Source organism: Rattus norvegicus, chromosome 2, assembly GCF_021556685.1.
Source record: "Rattus norvegicus strain SHRSP/BbbUtx chromosome 2, alternate assembly SHRSP_T2T, whole genome shotgun sequence".
In the NCBI taxonomy this organism is placed as follows: domain Eukaryota; kingdom Metazoa; phylum Chordata; class Mammalia; order Rodentia; family Muridae; genus Rattus; species Rattus norvegicus.
The window spans coordinates 108,869,522-108,896,943 of record NC_141535.1 but is presented as its reverse complement, the minus strand read 5'-3'; the positions used below and the strand labels follow the sequence as shown (position 1 = coordinate 108,896,943).

Sequence of the window (27,422 nt, the reverse complement as noted above, 5' to 3'; positions counted from 1 at the left end):
GAAGTCAAAAGGAGAAAGCATGTTGTAATTAAAAAAAATAGAGAAGAAAAAGAAAATCTTTCGTCTGGAAACTGAACTTAAAATATGTCCATATGGGTAAGCACAGACACAAATATATAACTGTAATCCATTGGGGAGATGCCCCCTGCTTTCTCTACCCAAATAACTTCAGGGCATTACTATGCCTCTTCTAGCTCATTGTAGCTTCCAAATAACTTGATATTTTTATTAACAACTTGAAAGCTTAATCTGGGCAGGTCCTGAGTTACTCTAATCCTCTAAGGATTTTCTCAGTCACCTTTAATCTAAATCTGGATGTGGCTAGCCTGGTCCTTGTGTGTCCTCAGCCTGTTCTCTCACTGCGCTCTCAGGGGGGGCGGGGGGGGATGAATCCTCCTGTTCTCTTCAAGTGGATTCTCCACACACTCCTTTCCTCAATATTCTTCCTGTCTTTGTAGTCTTCCTGGGTCAGGCCCCTAACGGCATCTGAAGTCCCTTCCTGTTTTCTTCTGTCCAGCTAATTGGCTGATCAGCTGTCTATTGACCCATCAGAAGGCAATGAAGAAGAAAGTTTGCAAAATACTGAAAAATAACAACATCAAAGTCTGGCCTACCCTCAGTTCTCTGCCAGAAATCAACCCTTGAATAATGTAGGGATAATCGTTACACAGTGCTCCAAAGCACCACTCCAATTCAAGCCTATGGCCTATTTTTCTGTTGCTTCAAAAGCTATCTTGTAGACAAGGATTTCATCTGCAAAATAGTAAGTTGACGATTTTATTTTTAAAAGAAGGAAAGACAACATAGGAGGCTGCAGACTACCAACACCGGTCACAGAGCTTCAAGGGGTCTAAGAGACCCATGGAGGCTCTGAGGTTTGATAGCCTGGCAGTAAAACAGACTTTAGGACCCACAATAGTTACAAAATAACTAAGACAAAGGACAAGTCATACGAAAAGATGCTTTCATCAAAATGTGGACTCACAAATTTGGAAGCAAAGATAGTCGAGTAGGGCCGTGCACCGAAAACCTACACTGTTTCTTGCTGTCTCAGCCAGCAGACCACAAGCATATAAATAGTTCCCGATGGGCCTTGGGGCATTACTGAGTAGGGCTGGTCTGAGACCGGCTACTGCCAGCTACCTACCTACAGCTGAAGCAGCTGTAGCCTATGCTGTTTGCCCTGCTTCCCATCAGAGGGCACATGGCATCATTTCCACTCAGGTTTTCCTCCACCTCAGTGAGTTGTGACGTGGGGCCACAGGCACTCAGGACAGGGTGGTGTGCAGCAGCCTGAAGCTCCCTTGGAAACAAGTCATAACTGAATAGGTCAAGCCTGGTGGCCCTCAGGGTGACTGACACAAATGGGAGGGAAGGGTAGGGCAAACAAAAGGTGTGCAGTAGACTGAGGCTTGCACTCTAAGTCTGGAATATGTTGCCCAGCTACTGGATCACCCTGCTCCTGAGCAACAATAGAGTGTCCAAGAAGAAAAGTGATCCATTTCCTGTTCTGAACCTCCTCAGAAGATCTCTGCGGTCCATGCTGCACCTGGAGGCCACTTTGGTATCTGTGGTCTACTGCGCAAGGCTGCAGATTCATGGGATAACCACAGTTCTCCAGGAGCCATGCACTTTGGTGTTCTTGGATTGAGTTCCTACTGAAGGGCATAGGAACGTACTTGGTCTGTGCTGCATTCTGAATCCATGCTAATGTCTATTGGCTGTGCTTCTATCATCAGGGACCATGTCTGCATCCGTGGTCCTGCTGCAGCTGCGGTCCCCTGCCCTTATTACCACCAATGGCTATTCAAATATGTCTGATTTGTGCTGCAGACTGAACCCAGGTTGATGTCCACAGCCACAGGAGACCATACTAAGATCGGTAGAACAATCTGACACCAGAGACCATATAGATGCCTGTGGTCTATGCTGTTGCCAGAAACCAAATGTAACTCCAGGATTCGTGCTCCTGTTTGAGGAACATAGAAGGGTTCTATGACAACTCATCTCCTCCTCCCCCAGTGTTAGCAGTCTAGACAGAAATCTAGCAATGAGAACAATCTTTCTTACAGGTTAAAAAAAACTAATTTAAAAAGAAAAGTAATGATGTTCCATAGTTACTGTCAGTAGTAAGATTTTTGTTCTGCAGACAATTGTCCATTGAAATTCATGAGAGGATAACGAGCCAAGTCCCCCATCTCACAGTTAAGGTATGACACCAAATCTGCTCTTTTGATGATGATAATTAGGCTGTACATGTAAAATTGACAATTTATTAGGATCCAGGCAAAATGCTTGCTTCTGGCTTTGTAGATATTTATCCTGTTGTTGAGTGAAAAAAAATCACACATTGAAGCTATGTAATGAAAATAGAGAGGGCAGTGTATGATAGAGCTATGAATACTTGTGAGTATAAAGATTTAATGGAGCAGAATAACTTATTCATGGGATGAGTGAGGTGATGATGGCAAGAAGCCTGAAAGAAAAGTAGATTTCTGTAAGAAGGGTTCTTTTTATGGAAAAATTTTGCATACTAATATTTTACTACTCTTTGCATCTAATGCTTTGAGAAGTAATGGTTACAACATAAAATAAAAGAGAACAAAAACATGACAAGATGAAAGTCTCTAAGACCATGGATTCTTATCATTGATTCCATCAATTTTAATTGAAATTGTATAAACACTTCTCAGGCTTACACTTCCAATGTGTTTCATTTATTAAACATTTCAAAAATATGGAACAAGTTACTGTGGTGATGATTGAAAATATCCAATGACTTTGGTTGGAAAAGAAAATGGGAGGTGGCTTTATTACTCACTCTTTGTCCATTTGGAAAATACTCCCACTGCCATAACACAGTACCAATAGACATCTTTTAATTTATAATTTGTGTTGATGGAAAATTTCAAAAGCTTTCCAATGGTTGGTTTCTGGCTTGGTTTCACAGCAGCAGTGGGTAAGGTACAGATATTTGATAGCTTGTGTGTAGGCCCAAAATGCGGTTGGCAATATGCCACAGTTTCTTGCAACAATCTCTTTCCAGAAGACTGGTTTGGACAAGGCAGTCTTTCCACACAGTCAGAAATCACATTCCAATGGGAGAGACTGGGAGGTTTGCTCTGACCTGTTCTCCAAAGATACATACTGTGAGCTTTGCATTGCATTTGTTAAATTAAGTGCCACAAGGCTATCTATTTGTGGACTTAATGATAAGAAATTTGGAAATTAACTGTCTATAATCATTTTAGTAGAAAAAGAGTGGAGATGTACCACATTTTCTGTATCCATTCCTCTGTTGAAGGGCATCAGGGTTCTTTCCAGCTTCTGGCTATTATTAATAAGACTGCTATGAACATAGTGGAACATGTGTGTTTGTTGTATGTTGGAAAATCATTTAGGTACATGCCCAGGGTCCTCAGGTAGTGCAGTGTCCAATTTTCTGAGGAACCTTCAGACTGATTTCCAGAGTGGTTGTGTGGATGCCTCAGTCCTTCTTAAAAGAGGGAACAAAAATATTCATAGGAGGGGATATGGAGGCAAAGATTGAAGCAGAGACCAAAGGAATTGCCATTCAGAACCTGCACCATCTAGGGACAGTATATATATATATATATATATATATATATATATATATATATATATATATATATATATATATCCACCAAACTAAATAATATATACGAAGCCAAGAAGAACATGATGACAGGAGCCTGATGTAACCTGTCTCTTGAGAGGCTCTGCCAGAGCGTGATAAATACAGAGGCGAATGCTAGCAGCAAGCAATTAAACTGAGAATGGGGTCCCCATTTGAGGAATTAGAGAAAGGATTGAAGGAGCTGAAGGGGCTTCAACACTTAAGAAAAATAACACCAACCAGAGCTCCCAGGGACTAAACCACTCCCAAAGACTACACACAGACAGACCCATGGCTCCAGCTGCATATGTAGCAGAAGATGGCCTTGTTGGGCACCAATGGGAGGAGAAGCTCTTGGTCTTGCCGAAGCTGGATCCTACCCCCACCCCATAGGGTAATGTCAGGGCGGGGAGACAGGAAAGGTCATAGTTAGGGAAAGGAACACCCTTAAAGAAGAAGGGAAGGGGAATGCAATATGGGGCTTATTACCAGGAAACCAGAAAGGGAATAACATTTGAATTGTAAATAAAAAATACCCAATAAAAAAAGAAAGAAAAAGAGTGACCTATGTATATGACTTGATAATTTTCTTAAGAGAAGAGTAGCAAAAAGTTTAGAAATTAGCAAAAAGCAGTTCAGTTAAGGAGTAATATCAGTAAGGCATGACAATGAAAATGGCTTCAAAGATACTGAGGATTCTTCCTCAAAGCTTTAGGATAGGGTTGGTATGGAAAAGGACCCACAGAGAGAATCATGTTCACAGAACTTAGATACTCACAAGGTAGAGCATGGCGAATGGAAGATTTTATGGAAGGAAGATGGGCAATTTATCCTCATATAATTTATTTTCTCTAGAAATATTAGGTGAGCACAGAAATGGGAATACGGAGAAAGAAGCTAAGAAGAGGTAGTGCTAGGGTTTGGGCAGAGAGGAAATGTGATGTAAGCCTTAATGTGGAAAATAGAAAAATAAATGTGCTATAGAATTTACGGTAGGGTTGTCTGGCTGTGTGAGTGCCCATTTGAGAGTCGCCATCATAAATATAAGGGAGTCCACTCAGCACATTTGGGTATTATGACTACCTTTGAATAGACCATTATTACCAGGTGCCTGAATTATTATAGTAGTTATCTAGCTAATCTTCCTTCCCGGGATTTCCCCTGTTACTGCTGCATCAATGTTCTTAAAACACTTTTGACATAATTTAAACTTTAAGCCAGAAAATATTCAGTTTCCTCTTGGTCCTAAAGACTCTAGCTCCCTAGGCCTATAATATGACCTTGGCCATTTCTTCTGCAATCATGTTGGAAAATGAGATTCTTCCATGAGGCAGTCACTTAACCTAATGTACATTTTGTGTTTTACAGTGGTCACCAGGACACTTATGTGAAATCTCATTAGAAAAGGGCATTGCAATGTTTAATAATAAGGAAGTTATTACATAAAACGGAAAATGTTGCCTCAAAGCATTCACAGTGGAGGAGTAGTGAGCTGATGATACTAATAAAGTGTATGAAGATATTATAAAATAAGAAGATAGAGGGGAGAGAGAGACAGAAGCAGAGACAGAGACAGAGACAGAGAGAATCTTCACTTACCTGATTGTTAGAGTTAGGTGTAAAGAAAAAATAAATAATAGAAGCAGAGGGAGGTGAACAAATGATCAAATTCTATATATAGATAAATATATAGATATAGATATAGATATCCAATTGAATATGAATAAGTTGATATCTATTTGTACATTAACTTTATGTCTGAAGTTTAAGTCTGAAAACTATATAAGAAAATCAAGGTTTGGTAACCATTAATATTAAAATAATAGATATATTATTATATACTAGTATATATATACTGTTTTATTATTTTAATATAATATATATAATAAATATGAGAAATAAGTACTTATATGAACTTTTATTGAAATTGCTACATCTTGTAATATCTATATGGTAAAAGTATAGACAAGTGAGAACTGGTATTCCAGCATTACAGTAGAGTAAGCTCAAGGATCATTTTATTAGAGTCTAGGGTAATCAAGAGGTAAATATCAATGGGTATTTAGAAGATTAGAAGGTAAAAATAGGAAGAGAGAAACTGATATCTCTTTACAGGGTCCATGTAATGTGGCATGTTCAGTATTGAAGTCAACAAGCAAAGAGAGTTAAAGAGGATAGGGACTCAGAGAAAGAGAGAAAGAACAGCAGGTTCAGGAATGTATGCTCAGGGTTTTGGTATCCTAAGAAGGTATTAAAAAAGAGAGAAAAATGTTGCTTTTGTAATTAGAACTTAGAAAGCTGGTACTATCTCCTGTCTCTGTGAGGGAAGCTCAGTTAGGTACTATATGAGGTCCTGCTTCTTAGAGGATAAATACATTATCACAGTGAGGTTAACTATTCCTCCAATCTCCTTTTACCAAGTCTACTGGTAAATCATATTCTTTGAGTAGTGTAAATAGGAGACAGTGTTTGTTCCTTGTAGCATATCAGAATGTCAGGTCTCTGCCCATGGACAGTGATGATTCCATTCTTTTCGTCACATGCAAGTATTTTTCCCTTAGTGGACCTGTAAAAGCCATGACTTCCACTCATATTTAGAATGTATCTAAGCCTATCAATCACTACAACATTTTCTCTCAAGAGCTAAGATTCTATAAGGCAGCTGGTAGTTGGATAGAAATTGGGGCATGAAGGAGGGAAGTGGTCTATGGCTAACTTTCAACTCTTGGAAGGTGATCAATGGGACATATAAATTACATCAGGACCATCTGAGTGACTAGAGTAATAGGAACTAACATTAGGGCAGACATTGAGCCCAATGATTAGTGATGTGACTATTAAGATTATAATAGACACACCCAGTTTCACAGTGACAATCCACTTCCAAAGTTGCCATCACACTCTTTTTACAAATAATAGCAAGAATATAACTCCATGCGGGCTTTTGATTTTAATTTAATATTTATTTATGTTTGTGTGCATTCGTGTATGCAGCACGCATGCACATGTCTGCCTCAGTGCGAATATGGGGTGTATGTAGACATTAGAATACAACTTTTGGGAGATTCTACCATGTGAGTCACAGGGAAGGAATTCAGACTTCCAAGCTTGGCAAGAAGCTACCTGTTGAGAAGTCTTGTTGCTTCCTTTGAAAATATTCTTTATGCCAAGCTAAGGTTTCCAACACAGCCTCCTTTTGTGGCAGCTACCACTTCTAATTTTATGCATATATCTATATTATAAATAATTTGCCAAGATGAAAAACATCAATATGTTGAGGTCCAGACTCCAAATTATATCTTTTTATTATGCTACTGTTGATTATAATCTTTAAGTTCATATTTAGTGATAAACTCCATTTAAATTTTAGACTCACATTGTTCCTAGGATGATATAGGAATAAGTCATCTGCTCTGACACCTCCCACCTAAAATGTATTGTCCCCTGGATCTGTTCCTGCTCTTCCACATTATCTTGCTTCTCCTGTGACATATTGACAAGGTCTCCTACCCTTCCTTCCTTCCTTCCTTCCTTCCTTCCTTCCTTCCTTCCTTCCTTCCTTCCTTTCTTCCTTCCTTATCCTTTCTCTTTCTTTCTCTCTCTTTCTTTGCTTCTTTGTTTGTTTGTTTGTTTCTTTCTTTCTTCCTTCCTTCCTTCCTCCCTTCCTTCCTTCCTTCCTTTCCTCATAAGTACTCCCTGTTCTGTGTTCTCAACTAAATCAAAGTCTCCAAGACTATAAAAATGTTTGTTCTCATGGTCTGTTAAAGCCACAGCCCAAATATGAAGCCTGGCAATATTTACCTTAGTAAATATTGGTGAGTTTATTTGTCACTCTAAGACACTGTGTAGTGGCAAGTTACCTTTTGTAATTTACAGATTTTATAATCAAGATTTAATGATCTTAGCAATTATAGCAGGATAAGAAATGTTTGAGACAGACCCACTCTTTCAGGACATAAAAATTATTATAACATGGGATTATACTTCATGGAAACACTTTCTTTGTGTCTAGAGAAATATCTTTGGTATTTTTGTTTGCTTGTGTTATCAAAGAATACATTTTATACCATTTATTCATCTTATGCATTAAAGATTGTATCACTCGATCTAAAGCTTTCCATTGACAGCTATCAGGAGCAGAAGCTATTAATAAAGTGTAATAAAACCATTTTTATCCCTCTCAGCCTAAAGACTGTGCCTATTTGAAATAGAAGTTTTGGGAAGTAACTCACATGTCTCAGATTAAAAAGAACTCAGACATTCAACTAATTGAAATAATCTAAGATTTCTTGTTATTTATTTCATAGCTTAGAAGCCATCTAAAAATAGTATTTCAATAAATAGAAAAGACTTGTACTTTCTCTTAGTTAATTCTAATAATTATAGAGATGACTATTTTTCTTTGAGGGAGATAACATTCGAGTTGACTTAGAACCAGGTAGAGTCAAAATATGGCTGATTTCATTACTTAGCTTCGTGTTGCAACATTAACATGCATAAAGCCAATCATAAGACCACACTTTAATACACTTGAAAGTAATTATTTCAAATAAATACATAAATGTGAAAATATAATCTATGTAAATCTATGTAAATGGAGGGTTATAGTGAATTAGTATATAACATTAATGAGTAAATTGCTCAGGGTTTCATTAAATAAAAATGACTAAAGACTTGGGTTAGCAAGAAAAAGCTCTTTTACTCTGTTTCAGTTGCTTTAGGTTGTTAATCTGGTCCAAGATGATCAATTTCTCGTTCATCATAATAATTAGGGATAGATTTACTGAGCATTAATGTAATTTTCAATCATGCTAATAGTTGTGCAATCCTCTGCTCATTAATATAAATGAGGTAAATTAGATCTGTGACATATAAAGGCACTGCAGAAGCTTGGGGGAACTTTCCTATACCCTCATGGAACTCCATTACTTTAATTGTAATATGTTGTTCCTTGATTTTTTATTTTTACTCTCTTTAGTTCACACTGCTAATGGTTCTTTAGACATGTTAATGCGTGTACTAACCTCTTAATTTAAGAGACTGGTGTGGTGTCGCCTAAATCACATGTACTTACCTTGTCTAATTACCTTTAACCCTTTCTCAAACACTTATTACATTTACCACTTTCTCAAATAACACCATTATAGGGCAGGTACCCATGTGATTGAAAACTAGATGTTTCAGCTCATTATCAAAAAAAAAAAAAAAAGAAAAATCACTTGTCTGTTTGCAGTCCAGAAGGCATTGTGGATCACACTAGGTTAATTAAAGATGTGAGATATGCAGGCAGTTTTAAACTAAACATTTTTTATGTTATCCTTAGGATGTTTATTTATATCCTCCAGATGTCAACATAAATTCACTTTCTCAGTGTTTTGTAGTTTAATCTTTTCACAAAAGGACTGTTCTGATAACACTGTCTAAATTATGCCTCTCTTATATGGTATTTACCTGAAGTTTTTCATAGTCCCTATCAAACTTTAGTCAATACTGATTTTATGATTATCTGTATTCTCCCTTATGGTTTATAAGAAATGTAAAAGCATGAACCAAGCTGTATTCACAGATTATAGCTCTTTGTTTACCATTTTGAATTGTCCAGTTAATAGATAAGTTTCAACTTTTCACCACAAGTCAAATCTACATATAATTTATTAAATAATTTCTAAAATTCCTTTCATGTGCAGCATTTAAAAAGTTTGAAATGATAATTTTCTCTACCGGAGTCATTGAATACAAAAAAGTTCAATATTTTCAGGAGAAAAATAACTTGGATTTTTTTTTATTAGTATGGGCAGACATATCAAAATTTACAGTGTAGTCTAATTCTTTCTCTGAGTTGAATTATCATCGACTGATATGAAAGCTTATTTCCAATGTTTTCATACTATGCAGTGTATATGTTTTACACACTCATGTGCATTAAGGAACTTATTATCTATATTTTCTAAACCAGTAGATACAGAAATCCATTGAGGTCCAGCTAAATACTGCTCTGACATTAGTGGTCATTTACCAATATTTAGTAAGCCTCAACTTACTTCAACTTCACCTTAAAATCAAGATGAACTTTTATGACAGAAGACTGGTGAAACCTATGAAGAAAATTCATAATGATTCATATATTCCAACACAGAGTTAGGCATTAACACACTCAAAAGTGTGTGGGTTGTCAGGTGATAGCAGAAAAGCCATCAGTGGCAAACAACAGTCACTGTAATAGCATCCAAGAAAATCCTCAGGGCTCCTCAAGCTGTCCCTGTACCTTAAAAAGGAACAGAAATGCAAATTTCTCTATTTCCTCTACCTGCTCATTAGCGGACATTCCCTACATTCCTACATTCCATGAGTAGCTGCATCATGTGGCATCCTCTCAATGCTCCTCCATCTGTTTGTGAAACATGGTATTTTTTTCCTTTCTATCAGGGTTTCACAAATCTACACTACTATTTCTTCCCCTTACTGCTTCTGCCTTAATGATTTTAGGCTGGGGTGATCATTGACCTCGGTTTTGGTTTTTTTTGTTTGTTTGTTTGTTTTGTTTTGTTTTGTTTTTTCTTGTTGCTGAGATCAAATATCTCGATGGAAATAACTTAAAGGAGAAAAATACTGTTTTATATTTAAGGGGATATAGTCTCTTATGGCAGAGAAGCCATGGAATAGTCTGGTGGCAGTAAGAAATGACTACTGATTTCAGCTGACTTCTTCCTTTTCCTTCTTTTATGTTGTCTCTGATCCTTGATTCTGAGTTCTTCCAACCTTTAAAGGATTGAATAAGAATGATCCCTGTAGTTTCATATATTTAAATTCTTATAAATCAGGGAATAGCATTTCTTGGGTAAGAGTAGGAGGTTTGGCTTTTTAGGCATTAGTGTCAGTGAGGATAGGGTTTGAGGTTTCAAGTCCAAGCCAGGCCCAGTTTTCTCTCCTCCTGTTGCATGTGGATCAGGATAATCTCAACTACCGCTCCAATGGCATAACTGTGGGCGTGCTCTTGTCACAATAATGCATGAACATCTGAAACTGCCAGCAAGCTGCCAGTACATTATTTTCTAAGAGTTGCCTTTGTAATGCTGTCTTCTTAGCAACAGGACAGTGACTGAGGTGAGTCTTCCTACCTCAGTTAAGCCTCTCTGAAAATGCCCTCCCAGATGGCTTCCTAAGGTAACCATTATAGAATTCTGAGTCAAGCCCAGGTGACATTCTCCCACAAATCTACTCTCTTTTCCTGCTTCCCCCTCTCCCCTCCATTTGTATTAACTCCCAATAACCATATCCTTTGGGGGAGGCATAATAATGAAAGAGACAAATAGAAAAGGCTGTTGATTATGACTTCTATAAATTGCCCTGGCTAGACTCACATATAATGCTATTGCTTGTATGAAGCAGAAATTGAAACAGTGTAATGTATAGAAAATAAATAGAGAAATGTGAAATGTGCTCCTACAGAAAAAAAAAAAAACTTAAAACCTAAACTTTCAAGTGATGTATGTAAATGTTGTTACCATTTCTCCAACTATGGAAACATACCTTGAAAGGAGGGATTTTGGTGTATGTGGTGTCTCCATAATCATCCTCTGTGCCTAGAAGAGTGTTTGCTCAATAGGCATGATAGAGTGGGGAACAGGCCACTACAAAATATGCCACTTGACATGTTACTTTTATCATGTGCTCCTCAAAAACAAAGAATACAGAGATGCTCTCACAACACCACAAAGAAGGCATCCTTGCATGATAGGGGAAACAGGCGAGAAAGTTTCCAAAGATAAGCTCTTCCCAGTAATCTAATCATTAGGGCCAGTTGCTCAATTGCTGACCCACCCATCCTAAGTGACACTCCTTTGTAGCAGGTTCATGCTTTACCACTGGGACCAACTCAGAATGCACCTGTTAAACTCTTTGTCTTTCGTTTTCCATTCTTTATGAGAGATCTCTTTTCACAAATTCCACACTTTACCAAATCTGTATGGATTACTTTTTTTGATCTTCTTATATCAGTTCAATTCTCCCATCCAGTAAAAAACTCTCAAAAGGTAACGTAAAAGTTTATCCCCCCCCGAAATGAGATTATTTACTAAAAGTCCACAGATCAAATAAAATCAGAGTCAACGTCTCCCTTGATCTAAACAGGTGTTAATTTGATGATATATTTTTACTCTAATAAATAGATTTGAGAAGATGATGTCTAAGAAGGATCACTACATTTGTTTTAAAAAAGAAAAGCTCTAAAGCTAGATCAAGCATTTCATTGTGCATTAAAAAGAAAAGCATGTAGATTCCTTGGCCAAACAACTCGTCTCTCTGATGTAAGTTCCATTTCAATATGGCCTGTAAGCTATATCCATATGGAAATTATCTTTCTCTATTTATCAACGTTGATGCACAGTAGCGGCAGCATCCTCATGTGAGTTCCCTGGTAAGCTGTATTCTCCATCACTCCGTGTTGTTTTGTTCACAGCCAAATTTCATTCCTTAGCCCCCTTAGCCCCAGAGAAACAGTTACTCCATGCTTAAATTCACTCCACAGGGGAAACAGACAATGAATTCAAAATTTGTTACATTACGTTTATTAAATCTACCATTATATTTTTCAATAATTTTGAGTAGTTCGCTTAGTAGCAATGTCCTAACAATATATCACAAGCTAGGAGGTTTCTAGGGTTTACGTCAGAGGTTTGAAAGACAGTACATAGGATAAAAGCAGGTACTGTTCTTGTATCAACCACATATGCTGCCTAGCAACCACCTGTATATCTAGTTCTAAGAAATCTGATGATGTTTCCTGGTCACAACAGCTACCTGCACATGCACAAAATACATACTTGTACACGTGAACACACACACACACACACACTCACACAATATGTGTGTATGTGTGAATATGTATATATGTAGTTGTGGAGGTTAGCAGTCTGAGGCCACAGTGTTAGCATGTCACCATGCTTAATTTTCCTGCGGACTCTCGTATTCTTTGAAGATAAGCCCTTGTCTAGGTCCTCAGGCTGGCTATTCCTAGCACTTGCATGTTTGATCTTTTGCTATTTGGAAGACACTAGTTTATAGGATCAGAACACACCTGAGATCTTACTTAGCCTGAAGGGCCTCATTAAAGCACCTATCCCTTAATGAAATTCATACTCAAAATGTTTCCTAGACGCTAGTTTATAAAAATAGAAATTTAGGTTCAGTTCATATAGAAACATTTTTGTTGAATGAACTATTTGGATTGTCTTCTCCCAGATATGTCAAATACTTTTGTTTCTTTGTTTTTGTTGTTATTGTTTTACTTTTTGTTTTTAACTCACCATTATTTATTTATGTATTTATTTAGGTACTCATACCCATCCTGCTCACTGCCCCCTCCAGGTCAACCCTCCCACAAACCTTTACCCCATCCTCTGAGCAGGTGGGAGCCCCTGGGTTTTCCCCCACCCTGGCACATCAAGCCTTTGTCAGCCTAGGTGCATCTTCTCCCACCGAGGCTAGACAAGGCAGCCTAGCTAGAAAGTCATATCCCATATACAGGAAAAAGCTTTTGGGATAGTCTCCAGCTCCAGTTGTTTGGAACCCACAAGGAGACCATGCTGCACATCTACTACTTATGTGCAACGAGTCCAACCTCTGTATAGTCTTTGGTTGGTAATTCAGTCTCAGAGAGCCCCATGGGTCCAGGTTAGTTGATTCTGTTGTTCTTCCTGTGGAGTTTATATCCATTAAAGGCCCTACAATCCTTTCTCTTATTCTTCCTTAAGAATACCCAAGATCCATACAGTTTGGCTGTGGGTTTCTGCATCTGTCTGAGTCAGATGCTGGGTGGATACTGTCAGAGGACAGTCATAATAGACTCCTGTCTGTAAGCATAACAGAGTATCTTTCATCATGTCAGGGATAAGTACTTGCCCATGGGATGGGTCTTAAGTTGGACCGATTATTGGTTGGCCATTCCCTCAGTCTCTACTATATCCCCTGTGTCTGCATTTCTGATAGACAGGTAAGAATTTTGGGTCCAATGGTTTGTGGGTAGGTTGGTGTCACTGGTGTCGTTGGTGTCTCTATTGCTCCATTGGTGTCCTGCCTGACTCAAGGGAGTGAACTCTTCAGGTTTCATATCCCCAATACTGTGAGTCATAGATAAGGTTACCCCATTGATTCTTGGGGCCCCCCTTATCCCAGGTCTTTGTCTCACCCTGCAGATCCCCCTACCTCAATACCCTTGTCTATTGCTGATTTCCACTTATTCTCATGGTCACCTGGGTCATCTCTCCTGTCCTTCTCCCTCACCTGAATCTGAAGTTTCCCATTCGCTTCTCCATACCCTCTCACTTCTAGTTCCCTTCCTCTATCTGTCTCTTAAAATGATTTTAGTCTCCCTTCTAAGTGAGATTCAAGCATCCTCAGTTGGATTTTCCTTCTTTTTGAGCTTCTTTGGGTCTGTGTAGCATATCACGGGCATCCTGTACTTTATGGCTCATATCTACTTATAAGTGAGTACATATCATGCATGTACTTTTGGGTCTGGGTTGCCTCACTCAGGATGATGTTCTCAAATTCCATCTGTTTGCCTGCAAAATTTGTGATGTCTTTATTTTTCAGAGCTGAATAGTATTTTCTTTATCCATTCTTCAATTGAGGAACATCTATGCTTTTTTTCCCCCAGTTTTTGACTATTACAAAAAAGCTGCTATTAACATAGTTGAGCAAGCTTAAGTGTAATTGTGGGATGGTGGAGCATCTTTTGGGTATATGCCGAGGAGTGGTATAACTGAGTCTTGAGAGAGAACTATTCCTAGTTTTCTGAGAGAACTCCAAAATGATTTCCAAAGTGGTTGTACATTTCTACACTCCATCAAATTCTTTTTAAGCTCTGTTTTATTTATTTATTTTTAAAAATTTTATTTAATTTTTTAAGCTCCAGATTTTATTCCCCTTCCCTGTCCACCCTCTAACTGTTCCACATCATATACCTCCTCCCCAATCTCCAGAAAAATGTCACTCCCAGCCCCCAACACACCAGACCTCCCCACTCTTTGGGGCCTCCAGTCTTTTGAGGGTTCTGACTGAACCAAGACCCATCAGTCCTCTGCTGTATATGTGTTGGGGGCCTCATATCTGCTGCTGTATGCTGCCTGGCTGGTGGTCCATTGTTTGAGAGATCTCGGGGGTGCAGTCAACCTCTGTTTCTAGACAGTTCTTTGCCTAACTAACACAAATGCTTGCTTTGCCTTCATTGTAAAGCCCTAAATATCTTTAACAGAAAGTTATAACCTCTTTTCCATTCACAAAACAGTTTTGAAGATGTAATTATTTGAAAAAGCCAGGTTTAATCTAGTTTAACATTTCCCTCTATTTTATTTGCTCTTTATTGTAAGAAAGAACAATTGCTTTTACTTTAATAATAATGGTTAAGATTAAAGTATTGGGAGGGAAAATAGTATAGTTCCTCAGTCTTAGTAAGCTTGAAGTTATTGTCTGTTTGTAGTAAGTGACATGTATTTGGACCACTTTTATGTATCCTGGTCTTTAAGATTAATGTTATTACTCTAGTTGACATTGGTTTCTGAGATATAGTTTATAATTTTGTTTCATTCATATGATGTCTGTAGAAAAACCATTTGCTTTCCTAAGTTAAAATTTACATCTTTTTTATTAGTTGAATGTTTTTATTCTGATTTACATTTGTCATTTTGGACTCCAGATAGCAAAAGATTTAATATATTTGAAAGCTAAGTGGACACCACAGGGAAATTCTTTCCAGTGATTGAGTGAGTGACCTGTTAAAATAGTTAAAGTTTTATAAGCATTAAGATATATTTGAATGTCATTTCCTAACTTTACAAGACAGATGCTTTCACAGTTTCCTCAAGGAAAGAAGATGCATGATAAAGAACTTTCCTTGTTGTTGCTTTAAAAAAAAAACTTTAAGCTATTTGCCTACTATTGTCAAAAAGACCTCCAGTATATTATGGTTCCCTCACTCATATGTACAAAGTAAGGGTCCCTGCTGAAATAACTTTATCATAGTTGGACATAGCAACTTTACAGTGCTTATTTAAAGATAGCATTGGCCATAAAAATGGGTTCTGAATCGGTAGTGGACAATAGGATGGTGTAAGAAAATGTTTGATCTTTATAGAAAAACCCCATTTCTTTATTTCTTTATTATTTTTATCATCATCATCATCATCATCATTATTTACATTCCAAATGCTGCCCACTCCAAAAGTCCCTTCCCACCCCACCTCCCTTTCTCCTCTGAGAGGCTGGTGCCCCTGAAGTATCCCCTCCGCCCTGTTGTAGCATGTTTCTGCAGGGTTAGGCTTCTGTTTATACCTTTTAAAAGAACTTTTATTTTTAAATTTTATTCCCCTTAATGCGTTGTATTAATATTTTTTAGTTTCTTCACTTTGTTGCCTTTCAAGATTCCCTTTTTCTGCTTTTAATATAATATCTTCCCACTAATTGTTTGTTTGTTAATTTGTTGTGTAAGAGAATGCATAATGGAGACAGGATTTGTGTGCCAGGTCAGAGGACAGTGTGATGGAGTTTGTTCACCCTGGTCACCTTTTCATGGGAGACCACATTTCTTGTTTTTCCCTTTTCACCTAATGGTTTCTCGTAATGGTTTGTTTAGAAGATAAGATCTGTTCACCTGAACATTAATTTCATCTATGTATTACAATTCATCATTTCAGCAATTAGTAAGGCAGATGGCTATGGATAAAGAAAGAGAGAGGAAGTGTGGAAGAAGAAAGGCAAAGTGTTTGAGGTGTATTTTTCTTGGGATGTGTGTAGTGCGACCAGCTGCCTAATTATTCAGATTTCAGAGGACTTTAAAAAAAATGCTTTGAGCTTCAAAATAGAATTCACTTTTGAAAGTTTGGTAATGCTGAAACTTGTAGAAACATTTTCTTGACAGTCAGTTTGGTATTAATGAATTAGTTGCCCTTTAAAAAGAAACTATTTGCCAGTTTCCTACGGAAGTGATGGTAGCATGAGGTTACCATCTGTCCTTCCTTAATATAGGGATTGTGACATAGCACAGCACCAGCAGACAGACAGCACACCAACATTTAGGCTTCTGTTCTCCCTCCTCTGTGAATGACTCAGTAGCTCCCCCAAGCTGACTTCTGTCATTAGATTGGTCTACCAGTGACTGCTGGTGACAGTAATAATAGTATGAGGAAAGAAGAATTCCTAAAGTCCCCATGGAAATAAGTCCCACAGGCTTCCATGTGGACTGCATTCTGGGCCACAGTGCAAATCAGACTGCCAAACTCCAACCTCCTGTTATGCTAACCTGGATCAAATGCTACCCTTGAACTGCAACTGTGATAAATACAATCTTTTAAAAATTTTTTTATTAGATATATTTCTTTACTTACATTTCAGAGGTTATTCCCCTTTGCAGTTTTTTGTCCATAAGGCCTCATTCCTTCCCCTCCCCCTCCCCAATACAGGTATTCCCCCTATACATCCCTTTTATTGTTCCCTCCCAATATTCCCCTGCACAACCTGGGCAGGACCAAGGGCTTCCCCTTTTCCTGATGCCCCAACAAGTCTATTCTCTGCTACATATGCAGATGGAGCCCATCTATAGTCCATGTATAGTCTTTCGGTAGTAGTTTAGTCCCTGGAAGCTCTGGTTGGTTGGCATTGTTGTTTTTATGGGGTTGCAAGCTCCTTCAACTCTTTCAATACTTCCTATAATTCCCGCAAGGGCGTCCTATTCTCAGTTCAGTGGTTTGCTGCTAGCATTGACCTCTGTATTGGACATGCTCTGGATGTGTCTCTCAGGAGAGATCAATATCCTGTCACTTTCAGCATGCATTTTCTAGCTTCATCACTCTTATCTACTTTTGGTGGATATATATATATATACATATGGGCCACATGTGGGTCAGGCCTGAATGGGCATTCCATGAGTCGCTGCTCTAAACTTTGCTTCAGTATCACCTCCTATGTATATCTTTCCCTCTTTTAAGAAGGAATGGGAGCATCCACATCCACATTTTGGTCATTCTTCTTAAGCTTCCTGTGGTCTGTGGATTGCATCTTGGGTAATTTGAGCTTTTTGGCTAATATCCACTTATCAATGAGTGCATACCAAGTGTGTTTTCCTGTGATTGAGTTACCTCACTCAGGATGATATTTTCTAGTTCATTCCATCTGCCTATGAATTCCATGAAGTCATTGTTTTTGATAGCTGAGTAGAACTCCATTGTGTAGATGTACCACATTTTTTTAAACAAGACCATTTCGTGTGAAGAGTAAAGATAGGCCAATCAAAGTAACTGGAAAGAGATCCCATGTCAAAGACTGGTTTTACTGTCCTTCCAAAGGGGAGGTAACACTGAACACTTTTGAGTATAATCCTTAAAGATACACTCCTACACTGTAATCTGAAAGGCTGAAATCTCAAAACATCAACACTTGCATGGGTAAGATCCCCAAATGGTTATCCTCCCAAAGAACAGAAAGAAAACTAAGACATAATTTAGCTCACAGTGAATTATTCGCATGAGAGGGAATCAAGGTAGGAATTGGGCCCTGAAATGAGAAGGAAAGCATTAGACAGAAAGAGGATTTCACATGCAGGTAGCATAACAGTCTGTCACAGGGAAGGTGAGGTCTGCTCTGAAAGACTGGAGAGCAGTTTTCTTAATGCTGAAGAAAATGGGCTGCCATCAGGATCACTGGTTAATGGCACTTGCTGCCTTTGTAGAGATTCCTGGTTCCCAGCATATACACTTTCCATGCAATCCTTCTGTACTTCCAGTTCCAGGAATCCAGACTCCTTCTGTAGCCTCCAGAAATACTTCTTATATATGGTGTGCAGACATACATTCAAGCCATAAAATAAAATGAAAATCTTCTTTAGAAACAAGAAGAGGTGAGATAGTGGGAGGGGAAAGAATTAGGGATGTGGAAGAGAGTAGGGAGTGAGGGTGGCTACATAAGAAAGGAGCCAGGTACTGGTTAGGTATATGAATTTGGGGCTCTGCTGAATTCACAGCAAGGTAACTTCTTAGCTCAGTCCCAGGGTGATCTGTAAGAAGGTTTAGCCTGAGTCAGGCTATGAGCTTTTATCCAAAGTTGCAGGCCACTGTTCAGAAGCGAGGTAGAGCTGTACCATGCTAGGCAGAGCAAACCTGGAAAATGTGGGGGCATGGCTTTCATGCTTCTGAGAAGCTGCTTACAGGTGACATTACTGTAGGTTACAGTGGAATATAGGGAGGAAACAGCCACATGGAGAGCAATTGCCGAATGGATGCATTCTCTGAAAACAAGCATGATTTAATCCCTAATCCAACCAAGCACTCTCTCACTGCTATTAGTAAATGACACTCAAATTGGTTAGGGAATCTTAAAAGTTGGCAAACTCTTTTGGATTATCTATATGAAATTACACTCAACCTATCCTTGTAATACATTTTAATATGTCAAATTTTGCTTGAATTTTTTGTTTTTTTTCCAGTGATTTTTATTGTCAGTGATATTTTCTGAAATCAATTATGTTAAATATTTTAATTCTGTATGCTTTTGCCAATGCTGGAAGTATCAATCATACAAAAATTTGGAGTTCTTGTTAATTTTGTACATTTTTAACACTTGAAACTACAGGAGTTCATTATTGTAACATTGACTATTGGTAAACTTTATCTGTGTCTTAAAACTCTGGAATCCACTGGTTAAGGCCAAACTTCTGAAGTTGTGAAAAATAGCATATCTCAGTTATGTTCTTTGAGTGTTATATGTGTAACAGTGGCCCCTTTTCTGTTTGCTCAGTCTTTCCAGAGACTTTAATAATTTAATAATTTGCACTCAGCTTTATCACTATGTTCACCTGAAATACCATGGAGGATAACCTAAATCAACCCCCTGTCTCCCTGCCCTTCCTTCCCTCCTTCCCTTCCTCCCTCCTTCCCTCTCTTCCTTCTTCCTTTCCTCCTTGAAATAGGATCTCACTGTGAAACCTTGGCTAGCCTAGGACTTACTTTATAGTCAAGGTGGCCTGAGACTTATAAAAATCTACCTGCCTCTGTCTCCTGAGTTCTGAGATTAAAGGCATGTACTACCTACCTCACAACTTAAGAATTTCATGTTTAAACTTTCCTCTTATATTTCTTAGTGAATATTTATGTGTTCTTAAATTATACTTTTGGATTGGCATTTATATTTATGTATATATTTATATATGTTTATTTAGTATGTTAGTATTAATTGGCTGAAGTGACCTATAAGGTGTCCTCTCGTGTTTTTATATGGTTCACAAAAATCTTTAAAGTGCAAAGAACTGTCAATACAGGAGATTTTAATTTCATTAGAATCATAATTTGGAGATTTTAAACTGTAGGGCCTTTGAATGTCAATATTTAGTGTTATGCCTTTATAGTAATGCCTGTTAGGATTACGGCTCACGTGTAACAGCCTTCTGGTGAGGGATTGTACACAGGTTGTACCTGCTGACTTGAATCTTCATGAAATTGCAAATAAAAATGAGAGATCTCAACTGTACCTTATAGGAAATTAAATAGAGATAGCAAGCTGAATGAACTCAAAAGGGTGTTTGTACATCCAAATACCTCAATGTAATGAGTCCTACCTTGATTATAGCTTTGTAGACCCCTGGAGGACAGATAAGCTGAGCAAAACCCAATTGTGAGGCCCACTGAAGCTGCGTTGATAAACACATCTCACCTTAAGCTGTACATCTGTGGTAATATGTTATTCAGCATGAGAAAATAGATGTGTGTATAAACATGACAGCCAAAGGTATTCCAACAATTTCATGATGAATTAGAGTTAGAATATTTTTGCAAATAATATTTAAGTTTTGAAATGATTCTGCAAAATGATGAGGCATATTTTCTTAAAGTTATTTTGGATTTTTGTGCTGTAATTTACAATGATCTTACTTTGTGATTGAGTTACTTTCTATAACTCAAACTGGCCTCCTCAAATTCTTTGTCTTCCTCTCTTGGCCGTCTGGGAATGTTACACTTAAGTTGTGGTTATAGTATTGAACTTACTTCGTGTATTTTGAGCACATAGTAATAAGGGAATACATTATAAAATTTGTTTTGGTGGACTTTCAATTTGTTGTCTGGTATACTTTGTGCTCTTAGAAGAATGAGGTGAGGAAGTGGCATTCCACTGTGTTTTTTGTCATCTATTAAAGCAAATATGTGAGCTGGGGTCTGACCATCTTTGCAGGTGTGTAATCCTAACGCAGTCATTGTATGTGCTAGGGATTTGCTCAGCTGTCAGGAAGCAGGTGTCACTCTCTATTTTAGAGAAACTACTACCAAATCCTTACAACAATTGATCTGCCAGGAGCTAAGTCTGCATTTAAGTGTAGCAGATCACTGTAAGTGTACCAGATTGATTTTCTATAGAATACCGAAACACCTAAATGCCTTTTCTGAGATCAGTGGACACATAAACATCAGTATATATTTAATATGTCCAGTTTTCAGTGTTTTGGTTCATCTGAATTCTTGGATATCAAGGGTCTTCAGAGAGCCCATTCATCAAATAGTGACTTAATTTGCTTAGATATTCAATCACTTCCAAGCTGTGTCAAGAGAAAATATCTTACCATAGATCTACTAAAAACATCTCATTGATCATTTTTATTCTAGAACTCAACCACATACGTTAAAAGAGTCAGAACAATTTAATAGATAAAACATTGGACCACTAGGGCTAAAGTAAGGTAAACACCAGAAGTTCTGGAGGAAAATATATTCTGTAAAAGAGGCCAAACAGGAAAATACTTCGATACCTTACATATGTGTGCAAACTAAAAACAGTTGCAGTTACAGATGTAGAGTTAAGGCTGGTTAGTAAGGGCTGGGGAAGGGGATGCTTAGGAAGGAAGGAGAAGTAGTTGGTTACAGGGGGCTCAGTTTCAGCTAGGTGATAGGATCAAGCTCTGGAGATTCATGGGAGAGCATGTTTGCAGTAGCCAATGATAATCTGTTGTTGTAATAACTCACCGTGTGTTTTCCATGTCACTATATGAGGTCAAGATTGCCAGTTAACTTATGCCAACCATTCTATAATGTATACAAATACAAAAATAATATTGTCTTCAGAATACATACATTTCTGTCAATTGAAAAAACTTTTAGAGAGAAAATAATAATAAATACATAAATAAATAATTGGAGTTTTATTAGGTTCCAGGGGAGTGTGTCTGAGAAGAAAAGCAACTTTAATTTGCTGAATTACATGTCATCCTTAGATTGTGTAAAAGAAAATACAGCGAGTGCTGTATGAGCAGGCAACATGGCAATTGCTTCCAGTTTTGTATCACAGCACACAATTAAGATGCTGACATGATGGTTGTTCTGTAGCTATTTTCATGTGATGCAACCTGATGTTGCTGGGGATGCAGTTGATACCTTATCTATTGTGTGATAGGTTTAAAAAAGTGTGAAGATGGTTTGTTCTTTTACTCTGAAAGGTACCATTTCCCAATGTTCCCCTTAGTCCTTCCTGATTTTCAGGCTCTTGTCCTGCATCTGGGTGTGTAATTTTTCCCCTCAACATGCTGGCTTATCCGTGCTTTGTGAATCCTATAGAGTAGGAATGAGCAGCCGAGGACACAGACTTTCCATGGCAGTCTCTGGACTAGACTGTGTGTGTTAAGGTTGTGACTGTTCTTCTTATCTAAACCTTTTTCTTGAAGAAAATGCTGACTCTGGAATATGGAATGCCTTCTTTGTTTTCAGATGAATTCCTGCTTTACACCAGTTAATTAGTATTTTCATTTTCATACCTAAATAAACAGGTAAAAAATGTAAGAACAGGAAAGCAAACTGTCTGAATCTCTATGCTAACAATGCTTCTCCAGTGGCTCTGAGTACCTAAAATGTTACAGGAAGCTTTCAACAAAGCTTATTTGTCCGGGTTAGGTACATTAATGAACTATTACTGTAAAAATCCATAACATAAATCTATATTCAGACAAGGATGAGCGATACATTCTCTTTTGTGTGGATGTTGTTCATTGTGTAATATTTTGGAAAAGTTATGTACTTCAGAATGCCTCCAGATTACTATGTAGCTGAGAATTATCTTAAACTATTTATTCTTTTGCCAATGCATGAGAAGAATACTGGGCTTACAGGTCTTAACACCATACCTATGTTTTCTGCCTTTCAGAGACTAAGCCCAGGGCTTCCTACATGCTATGCTAGCACCTACTTAATGAAATATCTGCAGTGTACACATCTCATCTAATTGTAAATAAAATAAAAATGGATCCTTCTGTCAGTACTCTTTGCAATACTGAGAATTATGATGGTAAAAACCAGACACATGTGTCACAGTAGATGCTACTTGATAAATATGCAATGACAAATAAAGCCCGCTTTACATGGTGATTCGTTCCTGACAATTCTTACTTGTCATGTTTTACATCAATCTTCTTCCTCCTCTTCCTCCTCCTCCTCTTCCTCCTTGCCTCCTCCTCTTCCTCCTTTCCTCCTCCTCTTCCTCCTTTCCTCCTCCTCTTCCTCCTCTTCCTTCTCCTCTTCCTCCTTTCCTCCTCCTCTTCCTCCTCTTCCTTCTCCTCTTCCTCCTCTTCCTCCTCCTCTTCCTCCTCTTCCTTCACCTCTTCCTCCTCCTCTTCCTCCTCTTGCTCCTCTTCCTTCTGTTCTTCCTCCTCCTGCTCCTCGTGCTCCTCCTGCTCCTCGTGCTCCTCCTCCTGCTCCTCCTCCTCCTCCTCCTCCTCCTCCTCCTCATTTCCTCCTCCTCCTCCATCTATTTGTTTAGTCTTAAGTCCTCTGTGTCGAAGTCTTGCTTTGCCTTAGGGCTGTAATTGAGAACAGCTGTGATTTAAGACATCAGCTACAGCACTGTTATCCACTAATTCAATATCAACTCTGACTCATGTTTTAACTCCATGAACTGTGACTATGATCCCATTATTACTGGGTGTGAAAGTATAAGTCTCATGCACAGTAACAACATTCATGCAATTCTTGTGAAACAGCCCACAAGACCTGTGTAAGTTAGCTATTTCATTACTGTGATAGCATGCCTGAAAAAGCAATGTGAGGAAGGAATTGTTTATTTTTGGCTTGTGGACTGCAGAGATAGACACCACGGTGTAGAAGGTAGCACGAGCATGAGTTATGCTCCATGCACAATGAGGAAGCAGAGAGACTTACATGTTGATGCTGAGATGATTTGCTTTTGTCTCTGCGTTCAGCTGCGATCCAGATGCTGAGATGGTGGTGCCTACCTTTAGAGTGAGTCTTCCCTCTCTAACCAGTTAAGCCTCTATAGAAACACCCTCATATACATGGCCAAAATTGTATCTGTTTCTTGATTCTAAATACAGTCAAATTGATTATTAAGGTAACCCTCACATCTCTTATATTTCAAGTGAAAATATTTTCTAGTTATGGAGGCTGAATACAATGTTCTCTCCTACGACTTTTTACCTTTCTTTCTTTTCACTGTGTTGTCTTTCTTCTGCATTTTGTTTATAACAGAAATTTAATAAATGTTTTTCTTAGAAAGACCAAAATTTGAAGAATGTTACTTTAAATTCTAATGGTATGGGCTTTAATAAATATATAACCTCCTGAGCTCATTCAATTATAGATGTGAGAGCTTAGCACTCCTAAAAATTTACATAAGAAAAGCAAATGAAATAATGTGATAAAATAAAATTGCTTTTGAATATAGATAAATACATTGTAGATAAGACTGATTTTATATATATATATATGTATATATATGGAGAGAGAGAGAGAGAGAGAGAGAGAGAGAGAGAGAGAGAGAGAGAGATGATAAATATTATGGCTAGCAAGGTCTTGTTGAATAATCTGAGATATATGATCATGGAAGAAGCTTTTGTTCAACTGATGAATCCAGTGAACGGGACAGACATGGGCTTTTGTCACATAGTGCTGGTTCAATAAGAATGTGGCATCATTCCTGGTTCATCCATGTTATAAAAAATTGATGAAATGATAGTTGATGAATCTCAGCACAAATTAGTTTGTTCCAAATTTCATCATAGTTTTTTCCAATAGGAACCATTACTGAGTAATGAATAAATTTTGTACAAAATGCTTTACCAAATTAACATCATTTAAGCTTGATTTAAAGTATATAGGGCGTTTATTAGGATAATGTTGGTGTACTCGGCTATGAAGAATAGGGCGAATGGTCCTGCGGCGTATTCGACGTTAAAGCCTGAGACTAATTCTGATTAAAAAATTAATTAAAATTAAAAAATACCAAATGTATATCACCACAGTTATGTTGATCATGGGCTATTTAATTATAAGTATATATATAATATATATATAATAGTATATACTATTTATTAAGTAGTTTTATTTAATTCCAATATAATAAATAAAGATCTAATCCATTTTATTTTATCCTCATGTAGGATTGAACCCCATCAATCAGAGGGACTTAGATGGCTCATACTGGCATAAAGGCAAGAAAATATTAAAAATAATTAGTGAATGCCAGACCATGAGTCTGGTCAGAAATCTGTCAGATCCCAGCATTTTAGGAGGTTCCATTTGGGACCCAGGGCTCAGTCTGACACCTGCCTAACAGCACTGACTTGACTCTTGAAGTTACAAACTGCATCTATGGTTCTGTGGACAGTACCATCAGCATAGCCTTAGAACCTACCAGAAACGAAAAATGCGGTCTTCATTTTCAAATCCAATACAGCAGCATCTCTGCAAGTGGGGTCTCACAGTCTGTTCCAATCATTCTTCAGAGGGTTTCAATGCATGTCTAGTTTGAAGGGCACTGGAACAGGGAAAGGGAAGTGGAGGTTGATATCAAGCACTTATACTGAGCAATCACAAAGGAACTACAAGCTTCCCAGCACCTCTCTGGAAGGAATTTGAGAAATCTGAAGTAAACATGACAAGGTTGAATGCACTTTTCATAGGTCAAGTGCTTACAATTAAAGAAAAAGGTAATTTATTTAAAAACAAAAATGAAGCCTGGAATGCCTAGTCACCAACCAATTACATTGTTGAACCAATGGAACAGACAAAATTTTTCTGAATATACCTTTAGTCAGCATGTTTGGGAAATATTTAGAGATGTGATTTATTTTAATCAGCTCCTTAGTGATAACATTAAAAACATGTGGGTGGTAATGCGTTCATCAGATTATGGACTCTGAGGAATGAGGAAGTGTTTTGAGAAATTCAAGTCTCCTAACTACACAGATGACTAAAATCATACTTCCCTATTGGTGTGCCCGAAAACTAGTACATTCTCTTGGAATTTAAGAAAAGGAAAGAGGGAGGGGTCTGGAGAAGTGGTTCAGCATTAAGAGCACTGGCTGATCTTGCAGAGGACCAGGACTCAATTCTAAACACACACGGTGGATCATAGCCATAAATCCACATATAGGGAATATGATGACCTCTTCCAGCCTCTGTGGGTATCAGGAATGCACATGGTACATGTTACACAAACAAGCATGCAGACAAAACACAACACAGAAAAGAAATAAATTAATATTTTTCCTTTTCAAATGTAATTTAAAGTGGTTTTATTTTGATATTAATAGAAAAAAGTTTGTAAATCTGTAGAGCAGTTTGTTGGAAAAAGTCATGTAAAAATTGAAGTCTAGGAAGGGAATTAGTATCATTTTGTTTGTGAGGATGGGTTTTAGCAGAGCAAGAAAGAACACAAAAAGATAACAGTTTGCTGTCAAAAAATATCTACCTGACAACTATATAAAAATAGATGAGGAAAGAAATTGACCTAAGGAGAAAAATCTCACAGAAATTATAAAGTCCAAGTGAGTGACAATCAGGCCCCAGGACCTGGGACAATGGGATGGGGTTCAGTACAGAATAATTACTGTAGACATATGGGCTTGAAAAGACCATGCAGCAGTTATCTATGGAAATAAAGGAATCAGAATGGATTGGACACAATATTATAAGCAATATCCACACACACTAAAGGTATTATCTATCTTTAGCAATGTCTTTAATTATATTTGCAAAATACTTTCAGTTTTCAAATATGCTAAATCCTTTATCTTATGAAACTATAAAAGTTGATTTATTTGTGAAAACATAACTTAGGGTAGTATGTCAGGTATCAATTTGCATGAGAATAGAGTTTTATCTTTAAGATGTTTCTAGTAGTGTGTCCCATAATTAAATTTCTGTGAATACAGAATAGCATCCCTTTCAAAAACACTTCTGTTAGACCTCAAACCCACTTTAGACCTAAGTCAAGGTTATTGATTTAATGTTTCTTAAGCTATTAAGAAAAATCTTATTTTTGCTGTCTTACCAGCTCATGTTCTCAATACCGTGAAATTCTACACCTTCTCTTCTCATGCTTGAAATATACTTTATCTGCTACTTTATTTACTATACTTCCACGTTCTCCATTTCCATAGGAAGAAAATAAGAAAATAATGCTTTGAAAGTCTTAGGAAAAATATGTTTCCAAATCAATTTGGAAAATTTACTTGCAAAAATATTAAATAACATAGTCACTTTTAAAAATTACTTATTTATTCAATTTACCACAATACATCATCCTTTCTTCTTCTACCAGTACCCCTTCCTGCAAGTCCTCCTCCTCCCATTATTTCTTCTTCTCATTCAGGTTTATGAATATATATATATATATATATATATATATATATATATACATATATATATATGTGTGTGTGTGTCTTTAAATAGCTGTAAATCAACACATATTATTGAAATATGTATATATGGAAAAATGAAAGTCAGTACTTGATAAATGAGGA

General features: G+C 37.5%; 2 protein-coding genes across 5 annotated transcripts in view; one reads left to right on the top strand and one right to left on the bottom strand.

Annotated features, from left to right (window-relative positions):
• Naaladl2 (N-acetylated alpha-linked acidic dipeptidase-like 2) overlaps window positions 1-27,422 on the top strand; it is a 1,374,648-nt gene that overhangs the window by 448,048 nt on the left and 899,178 nt on the right.
• LOC147996195 (uncharacterized) lies at window positions 777-24,130 on the bottom strand. Its single transcript, XM_087638555.1, has 4 exons — window positions 24,094-24,130; window positions 23,050-23,452; window positions 1,148-1,303; window positions 777-930 (listed from the first exon to the last, which is right to left on the bottom strand). Exons 1-4 carry the CDS (start codon window positions 24,128-24,130, stop codon window positions 819-821), a joined length of 708 nt encoding a protein of 235 aa, XP_087494681.1. The 3' UTR covers window positions 777-818.

Excerpts from the sequence above, each read along its gene's own strand:
- LOC147996195 (XM_087638555.1), bottom strand. The coding sequence starts at position 24,130 with ATGCAGAAGAAAGACAACACAGTGAAAAGAAAGAAAG. Across the intron at positions 1,304-23,049 it reads ATTGATGTAAAACATGACAA|GGAGCTTCAGGCTGCTGCAC; the intron begins GTAAGAATTGTC and ends CTTGTTTCCAAG. Across the intron at positions 931-1,147 it reads TACAGCTGCTTCAGCTGTAG|TTATTTTGTAACTATTGTGG; the intron begins GTAGGTAGCTGG and ends CCTTTGTCTTAG.